Source organism: Eremomyces bilateralis, assembly GCF_010015585.1.
Source record: "Eremomyces bilateralis CBS 781.70 unplaced genomic scaffold P152scaffold_5, whole genome shotgun sequence".
NCBI classification, from domain to species: Eukaryota; Fungi; Ascomycota; class Dothideomycetes; order Eremomycetales; family Eremomycetaceae; genus Eremomyces; species Eremomyces bilateralis.
The window spans coordinates 943070-953698 of NW_022985071.1; the positions used below are offsets into that span (position 1 = coordinate 943070).

At 53.6% G+C, this 10629-nt stretch overlaps 5 protein-coding genes across 5 annotated transcripts; 3 read left to right on the top strand and 2 right to left on the bottom strand.

Annotated features, from left to right (window-relative positions):
• The first annotated feature begins 76 nt into the window (after positions 1–76).
• P152DRAFT_456714 (uncharacterized protein) lies at positions 77–3242 on the top strand. The gene is made up of 3 exons (XM_033679070.1): positions 77–1245; positions 1292–1941; positions 1994–3242. The coding sequence occupies exons 1-3, from the start codon at positions 251–253 to the stop codon at positions 2833–2835; spliced, it is 2487 nt and encodes an 828-aa protein (XP_033536091.1). The 5' UTR covers positions 77–250; the 3' UTR covers positions 2836–3242.
• On the bottom strand, positions 2949–6114 carry P152DRAFT_272578 (uncharacterized protein). Its single transcript, XM_033674872.1, has 3 exons — positions 5021–6114; positions 3348–4971; positions 2949–3164 (listed from the first exon to the last, which is right to left on the bottom strand). The coding sequence occupies exons 1-3, from the start codon at positions 5704–5706 to the stop codon at positions 3150–3152; spliced, it is 2325 nt and encodes a 774-aa protein (XP_033536092.1). The 5' UTR covers positions 5707–6114; the 3' UTR covers positions 2949–3149.
• A 751-nt stretch (positions 6115–6865) lies between these two features.
• On the top strand, positions 6866–8282 carry P152DRAFT_272609 (uncharacterized protein). The gene is made up of 2 exons (XM_033674874.1): positions 6866–6911; positions 6972–8282. The coding sequence occupies exon 2, from the start codon at positions 7135–7137 to the stop codon at positions 8131–8133; it is 999 nt and encodes a 332-aa protein (XP_033536093.1). The 5' UTR covers positions 6866–6911; positions 6972–7134; the 3' UTR covers positions 8134–8282.
• Position 8283: 1 nt separating this feature from the next.
• P152DRAFT_272600 (uncharacterized protein) lies at positions 8284–9627 on the top strand. Its single transcript, XM_033674873.1, has 3 exons — positions 8284–8715; positions 8771–8957; positions 9016–9627. The coding sequence occupies exons 1-3, from the start codon at positions 8629–8631 to the stop codon at positions 9375–9377; spliced, it is 636 nt and encodes a 211-aa protein (XP_033536094.1). The 5' UTR covers positions 8284–8628; the 3' UTR covers positions 9378–9627.
• A 127-nt stretch (positions 9628–9754) lies between these two features.
• P152DRAFT_393215 (DUF1783-domain-containing protein) lies at positions 9755–10399 on the bottom strand (the record flags this gene model as incomplete). Its single annotated transcript, XM_033676184.1, has 2 exons — positions 9755–9877; positions 9944–10399. The coding sequence occupies 2 exons, from the start codon at positions 10397–10399 to the stop codon at positions 9755–9757; spliced, it is 579 nt and encodes a 192-aa protein (XP_033536095.1).
• Between the last annotated feature and the right edge of the window lie 230 nt (positions 10400–10629).

Genomic DNA, 10629 nt, shown 5'->3' on the forward strand with positions numbered 1-10629 from the left:
TGGATCGCGTTCTGCGCCACATTCAACGTCTCTCCGTCATCCTGTCCGTCTCATGGATCTGTCCAACACTCCAACTTCAGCATCAGGACGGCTTTGTAGCAGTCTATATTCATTAATACCGTACCATCTTCATTAATATTACAACTGTCTACAAGTACTGCATTCGCCAGTTGTGCGTCAACTTTGCACATCCAGAAGGAGACCATCTATTTGCACCACCTACCACGGTGCTTATGACCATGTGCCCATCATGAGTTGGCAGAACTATCCACCGACATACAATGGGATTCCTCCCCCGTATGGCACACCAAATAATGCCAACTTGCCCCCGCCTGATCAGTTTACACAGTCATTACCCGGACAGCCAATGCCATATGGCAGCCCTCACAACTTCCAACAGTCGGAGTACGCGACTCCAAGGCAGAATGCGTCCAGCCATCCCGCTGGACCCTATATTAATATGCCCGGTCCGCAACAGCAACATGTGCACCAGAACTACCAGGCCGTGAATCATCCGCAACCTCCACAACACCACATCCCCCAATTCCCACCCTATGGGCATCCTCAGGCCTATCATCCCCAATATTATGGACCTCCGGTTCAGAACCAGCAACCTCCACCCCCCATGCGCCAATTCTCACACTCCCAACCAGTCCCTCAACCAGGCCTACATGGGCAACCACAAGGTCAGCCACCGCGTCCGCCGCCTTCTAACCCCTCCCCTCAGCCCCAAGGGAGGAAGAATGTTGCGGTCGTGGTGCCTGGCCATTCAACGCAACATAAAGCTCCTAGTCAGACAAAGAGGAAGAGTTCAACCCCCCGGGTTGATGACCAGCCTGCAGTTGATCATCAGAAGGTGCTGCTCTGTCTTGCCGAAGAGTACATCGCCGCCGCCCATGGGATAGCTCCCCGTATTGCCAAAGACCCCGACCAGCGCGGGTTGGATGAGTATTCAAAACTCATGTCCACTGGTCTGGGGTGTATGGAGGCCGTGTTGAAGAATTTCCGCCTTCATCCACGTCAGGAAGCGAGTCTCCGGTTGAGATACGCGACGATCCTTAGCAAGGAGACTCAGAACCATGATTATGCTGAACTGGTTCTCACCAAATCCATCACTCTTTGCGACAGAAACAAACTGCTAGATCTCAAGTACAGCTCACAGCATCTCTTAGCGAGAGTTCTCTTCGAGACGCAACCGAGGGCAGCGTTGAAGTCACTGGATAAGTATGTTCAAGACGTCGAAGCGTAAGTATTCCTCTCTATCCTGGATTTCCACTCTCATTATAGACAGATATCAACATGTTCCATGGATCTATGCATTTCGTTTCCTAAGGGCGACGCTTTCGTTGCAGTCTACTAGCCACGTTGACATCTCTGCTGGACTGTCCAATCTTCGAAGCGTCGTCGAAACGGCGAGTAAGTGTGGTGACCAATTCGTCGCCGCAATGGCAGCGGTAATGGAAGGCCTGGCCCACTTGATGAAAACTGGACCCGAAAGCGTACAACAAACACAACATGCAATTGCTCAAGCCAGGAAGTTGCAGCAGCAATGCGGCGGTACCAAGGCGCTACCGATCTGGCGGCTGCTCGACTGCGTGCACCTAGCCTCTGCGCTTCAGAGCTCCGACCGCGACCAAGCAAAGGCGGTCATGCAAGACATGCATGAGTCCATGGACGCCGAGGGAGAACGAGACATGTGGTCCGACGATGGCTCGTTCGGCGTCGAGATTCGAACCGCTCCTGGCAATGGACTCACGGACGATACAGGCGGCGTGTTCAGAAAGACGGCCGATGGGCGGGATGCTTTGGTGTTCTCCTGGTTGCGCCATGATGAGGTCTATCTTCTCGCTTATTATCTCAGCGGGTTCACGATGGACCTGCATCTGATGAACGACGGGCGGGCCCAAGAATTCTTAAAGTCGGCCTCAATCAAGCTGCAAGGTAATTTAAACCTCTAAAAACCTTGATTTCTCGGCTGACGAAAGGCAAATAGCAGAATCGGCCGATAGCAAGGCATTCGGGGCTTTGAGCGACCAACTTGCGCACCAGAGCAGCCATAATCTCCTTCAATGGCAGATCCGCCTCCACGAAGCATTCACCGCTAGCACCAGGGAAGACTGGAATGCCGCCCAACGTATCCTCGAACAGCTCTTTTCGTCCGTCCAAAACCACCAAGTGCCCCACAATCTCTTCCGATGGGCAACCTATCTCTCCGGGCTCATTGCCCAAGGTCGCGGTAACTTAGATGAAGCGCTGTCGATCTTCCAGTCCCAAGTCTTTTCCCTTCCGTCGAGCCAAGCGGTACCCGATCTGTACGACCCGTACCTCACCCTCCGCATCCTCGCGAACCTCCACTCCCTACTGATCATCCGCGACCCGGCCCATCCGAAACATCACGAATGCGAAGCGCTCCTCACGCACTTGGTCCCCTTCTGCGCGTCGCATCCGAACCGCAGCATCGTGTCCCTCTACTACATCGTCCGCACCGTGGCCGACTCCTCCACGTCCGGCGGCGTAATCGGCCCCAAGAAATCCCTGCAGCAAGCGCTGTTCGAATGCAAGGCTATCTCGAACAACCAGCTGCTGCGCGTCTGCATGGGACTGGTGTGTTTGAAGTTCTTCCCCGGGATCGTGAGCGAGCAGTCGGTGAAGAGCGCGCGTGTCTTTGAGCGGCTGAGCAAGGAGAGCCTCTTGTGGAGTTGCGTCGCGGCGGGTAATATGGCGAGTACGTTGGAGGTGAACAATCATCGCGCCGAGGCGGATCAGGTGCGACGAGAGTCGGTGGCGAAGGTGGAGAGGTTGCCACAGGTATTAAGGAGGAGATGTGAGTTCTGAATCACAGGTAGTGCGGAAAGATGGCGCTTCATTCAATGTGAAATGTATTTCAGCCAAGGCGTCTGGAGGCTCGGGGAGAATCGGTTCAAATGAATAATTACAGTAATAGCAAAATGATCCTGCGCCTCTAAACCGTGGGTATCCCAGGTGCCCATTCCAGTTGGTCTGTCCTCTGCCAGGGGACCATTTGTGAACCTTCAATCACTCCCATTCGCAAACGCCAGAGATCATCCAATCATACTTCCTGCATAACAGCGTTATAAACAGAACCGCCGTCATCACCGCTTCTGGATCGCCGATACCCAGCAACCATTTCACCATCCCAACACCTTCTCCCCCTTCATATCCTCCCCCTTCCTCCACTCCTCCACCATCGCCACCGCCACCCTCACCACATCCAACGCGCTCCTCCCAACCGGGTTCCCCGTCCAGAAATCCCCCGACAAGTCGATTGGCCCCTGCGGCCCGCCTCCGACGCGTGGCTCGTTGCCCTTGCCCGCATCCTCCGGCACCTTCAACCGGTGCGCCCTGTGCGTGAACCACTGCGACGCGCCCATGGGCGGCTCCCGCTTGCTGGCCCGTTCCACCGTCCTCGGAAACGCGGCAGCCACGTGGTCGAAGAGGATGGAGGACGCTTTAGCGGACCAGGACAGCAGGCTCTCGTGGTTGTCGTGCAGCACGTGCGGGGGGGCGAGGTGCGCGGTCCAGGAGTTCTTGTCGACCGGGGCGGATTTGCCGGCGGTCCCGTTGGACGTCGACGGACGGTTCCGTTCGTTCTTGCTCATTTCGTAGACCTGCTGTGCTACGTGGCCAATATGACTCGCGATGGCGACGCCGAGGGCGAAATGGATGCCGAGGAGCGGGCTGTACTTGCCGCCGTCCATCCCAATGACGTAGAAGCGCGCTCGGAACTCTTTCCAGAGGGGGAGCAGGCTTTTCCATTGTTCGAGGTCGCCGGGGGTGTTGTTGCGGAGGTACCGACGGTAATCGGCAAGGTAGAAGGAGAGCATGAAGGCCATTATGCATTCGAGGGATAGGAGGAGACTGGCTGCATGCTCACGGCTCGACGGATTGAATCGATTGGAGTTGAACATGTCACCGGAAGTCCGTTTCAGCTTGCGACCGAGGGTCGAGTATTGTTGGGCCAGGAGTTTCCAGTACTCGCATTCTTCGGGTGAGCTGGTGTTGCGCACTCGGGATCGTGGCCGGGTAGACGAAGATGGGCCGATGGAGGAGGGTGTGGCCGCGTTCGACGGCGCGCTGCCTGGAGTGTGGATTGTCGGGGTGATAAGTGCCGGCGGGGAAGACTGGTTAATGGCTGGAAGGCCATTACTTGGGGCGGCCTGAGAAGGCTTCTCTTTCGTTGGCTCTAGCACCGCAGAATCCTTAGACCGCCTCGTCGCAGGCGGATAGCTAACCGAAGTAGAGTCCGATCGCTCCTTAGAATTCTTGGCGACTTTCTCTCCTTTCACCGGATCCACTCGGTTGTTAGTTGTGTTGGTCACGTTGTCAGCGTCCTTCAACACGGACTGCAAGCGAGCTCTACTCGCTTTGCGGAACTTGAGGGTCGATATAAGCGATCGACGCCTCCCCGTCCCACCCGCCACTTCATCTGCCTCCCGAGGTACGTTCCGAGGTGGATCGTGATCAACCGAGTCTCCATTTTTAGGTAAGCTTGGGCTTCCCGAAGGTTTTTTCATGGAGCGCGCAATGGCTTTTGGACCAGCCGAGGGATCGGGTGAGGCGACAGCTGGCGATTTGGGCGGAATCTTCTTGCCCGATTGCTTTCCTCCGCTCAGTTTCCGCAACTCAACTTCAATGGTTTCGGGAAGGTCGTCGTCGAGCATAGGTGGGAGACCCCACGGTGGTGATTGACTTTTGGAATTTAGAGCAGAGTCACCATTCGACGGTGGCAGGGTAGGGGATATCATTGGGGGTAAGCCATGTGGTGTGAGATTCTCGGGATCGTGACGCTCGGTTGCAGATCCGTGGGAAATACGTTTTGATGGTTCTTTTCCAACGCTCGGAGGCGGCGGAGAGGACCGTGATTTCTTTGCTGGCTTCTGCTCTTCAGACGGGCGAGAATCCGCCTTGGGTTTGTGGGTGGACTTTGTCCCGATCGCTTCCTCGTAGGACCTTCGATTGTCAAATCAACAGAGTATAGTAGCAGCTAAATTCGACATACCTCTTCCGGCTATGAGAATACCCTTGCTCAGATTCGCTTACATTGCGATGTTCTGAAAGTACATCATTCTCCGGTGCATCCATCGGTCGCGTCATCGGCATCGCCGATAGCTTCGCTACCACTTGATCGAGATTGATTTCAGGAATACCCTTTCGAGCTTCGCCTCCAACAATCCGAGTTGGCCCAAAGGTTGGCGTTGGAGTGTTCGAGAGTTTGCCTTCTTTTTTCGCCTTATATTGCCCAAAGGTCAACTTCTTCCGGGGAGCGCTGGTGGCTGACGTTGTGGGTCTCTCTTCGGCGTGTCCGTTCCTCTGTTTATCCTGAGCGCGGCGTTCTCTCTCTTGATCGAGTTTGGACTGCAGCATAAACAGAGTCTTTTCATGGTCCCTCAAGACGAAGGTTGAGTATTGGAGTTGGGATTCGTCGTATTCGAATAAAACGCCCTCGCAATGACCTTCCAGCCCAAAATGGCCGTCGAAGTATCGATATAGTGGAGGATCGTCGGGTACGGTAACTATATATGGATCGGTGGGAACAGCTTTATTGATACGTTCGACCGCAGCGTTCAGATGCTGTAGCTCCAGTTCTTCCTCCTGGTTCATCACGTATCGCGAAATGGAAGACTTAGAGCCAGGATGTGTCGAAAACGCGGTCTCCGAAGTGCGACTGAAAGGCAGTATGGACATGAGTGCTCCACGCAGGCGTCAGGTGAGGAGTCGAACGATTCCAAGCACAGGTAAGTCTCACTCCCAGTGAGCCGATCTAGCGCTCTACGCGGTCTCCACGAGCGCATATATTCTCGTGTACTTCGGTCGAGTCATCAGCGTGGTCGCTTGCAGATGCGTGCCAGGATATCAAACGGTTCGGTCGAGGATGATGTTGGTTGAATGACAAGCAAAAGGAGGCTGCAATCGCTATTGGGAGCCAAAGGATCGGAAAACAGAGGGAAGGTGGCTTAAACGAATGTAAACAAAACAGTCGCTGCGGTGTCGCTGGAGCGTTTGCGCTCATTCACGTGGGATCTGAACCAGCGACTTCTGTTCAGCGCATTGTTGCCCAGTGGGAGTATTCATTCGCGTGGTGATCAACGCTCGTCTTATGGCCCAATTCAGCGTTCCGACAGCTTGTGTTCTTCGATATGGATGGCGAGGTCCAGACTGGTATCCGCGTAGGGGTATGAGGCATCCAAAAGCTCAATGATCGACGTTGTGTGTGTACTCAGTTCGTCTCGAAAACCGACGGCGCGAAAACCAATGTTAAGCTCAGTGTCGCAAGTCGGGCACCATGTCGGACTCAACCTGACTTTGCGCTCAGCTTGGTAAGGACGGTGAGGAATCAGTCGCGAGGTTTCTTGGTTGCGCCGTGAAGGGATCTAGTGGAGTGATGATGCGCTCTGTGGATGGATAGAGGGGACGGAGGCATGACAGCAAGATGGAGGAGGTAGATAGTGTTAATGTGGCTGGAATTCTAAGGCCAGTGGCATCTGTGATCTGATATTCTGATATGGTTTATGGTATTATATTAGGTAGAGTAATAAGTGCAGTACCGGTAGGTACGGTAAGTAGGGAGTACAGTGTGGTATGTACAGTAGAACCCGAACATATAAATGAACGTGATGTAGAGGATGTGGAGGACAGGATGGGATGTGTGAAACTCTGCTGTGAATCAATCCGATGAAGTCAGGGAGGGAACACCACGTGCAGGGATCACATGTGGCGGTGCAGAGTAGAATGATCACGTGATACTATTGACCCAAACGAATGCCTTGGCAGCGGAGCAGGTTTGTCTCACACGCAGCCAGGCTTGCAAAGGCAGCTTAAGCACTGCTGCAGCGATGATGCTAGACGTCTACCCCCATTCCTGCAGCCGATCATATCAGATCAGATAATTGGTTCGTACATCTTTGGTGAGATGGATCGGCAGTATGTAATGCAGTTTGAATTACATGTAGGGCGTATGGCACTTGAGGCATTTAAGGAACCGTCAGCGGCACAATTGTAACACAAACTCGACTCCATCCCTAACATGTCCAGTCTCCTCCCGACCGATGAGATCGGTTGCTCTCAGTTTATGGTATTGTTGAGCCTTCGCACTTCATCATAACTAAGTACGCCATGGACGTCACCTCGAAATGCCTTTGCGGCTCTTCCTCGTTCACTGTTCGAATCGAGCAGTATCCCATCGAGGCACACCTGTGTCACTGTGATACATGTCGCCATGCCCACGGCGAATTCGCAGCCTTTCACGCCCCTTGGCCGGTGCCGCCGCCCGAGTCGCTGAAGACCATGACGGGGTATCAATCCTCCAGCTCTGTCACGCGATATTTCTGCAGCAAATGCGGAACGCAAATGGGGGATGCCGGCGCACACGGCCACCAATGGACGACATCGACCGCCACCGTCGACGAACCGGAGAAGTTGTTCGAATATAAACACCACATCTTCGTGCCGGACACGAAGGATGGCGGCCTTTCGGATTTGCTTCCGATGATCAATGGGAGGGAGATGCGGCTATGGAGAGGGGAGAAATATCAAAGCGAGGAGCTACCGAAGAGCTGGAAAGGAGCGCCCCCAGCTCCGGATCCTAGTGAGAGGCTCGAAGCACGATGCCTTTGCGGAGGAGTCAAGTTTTTCATTACCAGACCGGACGCGGATGTGGGAGCGCCAATTCCTCCACGAGAAGATCCGGACATCAAGAAGTACGTGTCGCGCAAGGGAAACAAATGGATGGCGTCGAACTGCGTTTGCAAATCATGTAGGCTCGCGTCGGGATGCGATATCAGCAGCTGGTATTTCGTGGCCACTCCCTTCATTACGCTGGAAGACGGAGCTCCGTTCAGAAACGTATTTGGGACCGGTCGGGAGTATTGTAGTTCGGAAAATGTGGCGAGAGTCTTCTGCAGTCGATGTGGTGCGACGGTCCTCTACCAAAATTTCCAACGACCGAAGATGGTCGATATCTCGGCTGGGATCCTGAGGTCCAAAGCAGGCGCCCGCGCGGAAGATTGGGCTGATTGGAATTTGGGGATCGACTATTCAAGCGAGGCGATAAATGCTTCTATGAGAGACGCCCTCCAGCAAGGGCTCAGTTCTTGGGGGCATGAAACCGGCTGAACGCCAATACCAAGGACAGTTCTGCAGCTTCAGGTTGCTTGATGCTTCTCGTCTGTTCATTGAGAGAGTGATCATATACACACGTCACATGATCCACGAACAGGCTCACTACACAGCGTGCAATACACGTCTTAGGCGGTCTTGATCTCGAAACTCAATTCCACTTTCCAAATTACCGGCATATGAGCGCCTAGGGAGCTGAACCGTAATACTGGTAAATATCAATCCAATCTTCCTTGCTGTGCAGAAGTCTCCACCAGTTGGGAGTTGAGACCCTTGCTGCTCCAAAGTCTGAAGCGTTTCCCACTGGACGTCATCCATCACCAACGCTACCACGCGAAAAGATCCATCTACAATTTCCCCGGTTCTCACCACCAATTTCCTCCGATAATCCATGGCGAGGTGCTTGCTAGCATGAAGATACCTGCTCCGTAGTTCTCGACTTTCCTGTGAATCGATCCCACGGCTCGAACGTACGGCCGTTCCACTCCGAAGATGCCGTCCATGCTGCTCGTCATCGCCGCTATCCATTTGATCATTCATCTGGTTAATACCTTTGGCACTTCAGGGGTCGATGAGCTGGTAAGCGCCTCTGCTTGACTGAAGCGGTCCTGGTGCTTTTGCTGACACAATACAGCTATGGATCTTGTACAACAAGCTCCCGACTCCGACATCAAAATCCGCCCAGGAACAACTTCGACTGCGGCGGGAAGTTCTACGACTGAAACGACAGATGCATGCCACGAGTGCGCAAGACGACTTTGCGAAATGGGCCAAGATTCGGAGGCAGCATGATAAGGTCCTGTCCGACTACGAGAAGATATGTACGTGATGGCGAGTTCAGCACCCCCACCGGCTGCCGACGCTAATGAATCACAACAGCATCGAACCTGTCCTCGGCGAAACGAACCTTCAGCGGAACACTCTCCACCGGTCGTCTTATCGCAACGAATGGCACAAAACTCGGGATTCAGTGGTGGTATGCGAAGCTGCCGATGTTCTGGATGCCGACCGGATGGGTTCCTTACTACGCGGAATGGATGCTCTCGTTCCCTCGAGCCCCATTAGGGAGCGTGAGCATCTACATATGGGGACTCGCGTGCGCCAGCGTAATCAGTCTCGTTAGCGAAGCCATCGTCGCATTGTATGCTCTTGCATTTGGTCAGGCAGTGGATCCGAGCAAGCTGAAGGCACAGAGTGAGGCCACGGAGGCTCCTCAGGAAGACAGAAGAAAAGAGCTATAATTTGTCTCTTGCATATCAAGCGCAGTATCCTTTCGCATATAATGAATCCAGCGGTGGAGAACCTTGCGCATATGAATGCGATATAGATATGTAGGAAGTATGTTTCTCAGCATCTGACGCGATGTCTTCAACGCCTTAGCTCAGACTCTGCAATGCGCATGAGATGGACCTTTGAAGGTCCAATGATTTACTTTTGGCGGTCTTTTTGAACCCGGCATTCATTTAAATAGTGTGAATCACCGGGTCTTCGAAGCGCCGTTCTTGGTGTGATGTTCAAACAATGGGGGGGGGCCGGGAAACGTATGTGGACCGATAAGACGGTGACATTCGCTATTCTAACAGCATATCCTACATTGGTCAAACATTGAATGATGTACTTATGGGGATCTTGGTTGTGGCTCCCCTAGGTCGGCGTTTTGGAAGGGATCTGGTTGATCTGGGTGAAGGAAATCCACTATTCGCCCATCATCTAGCTTCAAGCTCCATTCCAGCGTCTCGAACTAAAGGATGACAATGTTAGCAGCCAGATATACACAGGGGATATACACAGGGTCGAGATGACATACGTAACCCATCCTGGTTTTCCTCTCGCTTCGAAACCTCATCCACCCTCGTCCTTTGGTGCCCTTAACTGAAAATTGAATGTCTATACGCCCATGAAGCTGGTCAATGGATCCCCATATCCACGGGATCTTGCTGGCATAGAATATCTCATCGCCAAGGATCTCGCGAGCTTCGTCATTAACCCGCAGAGCATAGAGGGTACTTGACACCGTGCTCGACGAAAGCTTTTGATAATTGAAAATCGCCAACGTCGAGGCTCCGACGGCCAAGGCGAAAAGGGGGAGTGTTCGCAGAAAGCGGCGCGAGGGGGATACGTCTGGCAAGGCCCGATCGGACCGCCTACTCATCAGCGGCCCCGAGTTGGGTTTGGGTGCGGCAACCAGTGTTCGACGGCTGGCATTATTGCGGATCAGTCGTGAACAGACTGAGGACACGGGTCGGCCGCTCCTTGAGAGCATTAGAGCAGATCAAGTGGTTGGAAGGATGCTAGGTGATGAAATCCATCCACCGATGCACTTCAAGGACACGCGAGAATGTGCGAATTGGAAGTTTGGAGTCGTTGGACAGAAACTTAAAGCACCAGCTGCTAGTTCGGATGGAGCGAGGAGAGAATCCAAGAAATTGATGGGGCCCTGGTTACACGTGACTTCCCGATTTCAGTTTCCTTGCTGCCTGACTGATGCCTGAT

What these genes read in the sequence shown, in the direction of transcription:
- P152DRAFT_456714 (XM_033679070.1), top strand. Translation starts at nt 251, where the DNA reads ATGAGTTGGCAGAACTATCCACCGACATACAATGGGATTCCTCCCCCG. An exon ending in TATGTTCAAGACGTCGAAGC is followed by an intron (nt 1,246 to 1,291) that starts GTAAGTATTCCT and finishes CATTATAGACAG; the next exon opens with ATATCAACATGTTCCATGGA. An exon ending in GGCCTCAATCAAGCTGCAAG is followed by an intron (nt 1,942 to 1,993) that starts GTAATTTAAACC and finishes AAAGGCAAATAG; the next exon opens with CAGAATCGGCCGATAGCAAG.
- P152DRAFT_272578 (XM_033674872.1), bottom strand. Translation starts at nt 5,706, where the DNA reads ATGTCCATACTGCCTTTCAGTCGCACTTCGGAGACCGCGTTTTCGACA. An exon ending in TATTCTCATAGCCGGAAGAG is followed by an intron (nt 4,972 to 5,020) that starts GTATGTCGAATT and finishes TGACAATCGAAG; the next exon opens with GTCCTACGAGGAAGCGATCG.
- P152DRAFT_272609 (XM_033674874.1), top strand. Translation starts at nt 7,135, where the DNA reads ATGGACGTCACCTCGAAATGCCTTTGCGGCTCTTCCTCGTTCACTGTT.
- P152DRAFT_272600 (XM_033674873.1), top strand. Translation starts at nt 8,629, where the DNA reads ATGCCGTCCATGCTGCTCGTCATCGCCGCTATCCATTTGATCATTCAT. An exon ending in CTTCAGGGGTCGATGAGCTG is followed by an intron (nt 8,716 to 8,770) that starts GTAAGCGCCTCT and finishes GACACAATACAG; the next exon opens with CTATGGATCTTGTACAACAA. An exon ending in GTCCGACTACGAGAAGATAT is followed by an intron (nt 8,958 to 9,015) that starts GTACGTGATGGC and finishes GAATCACAACAG; the next exon opens with CATCGAACCTGTCCTCGGCG.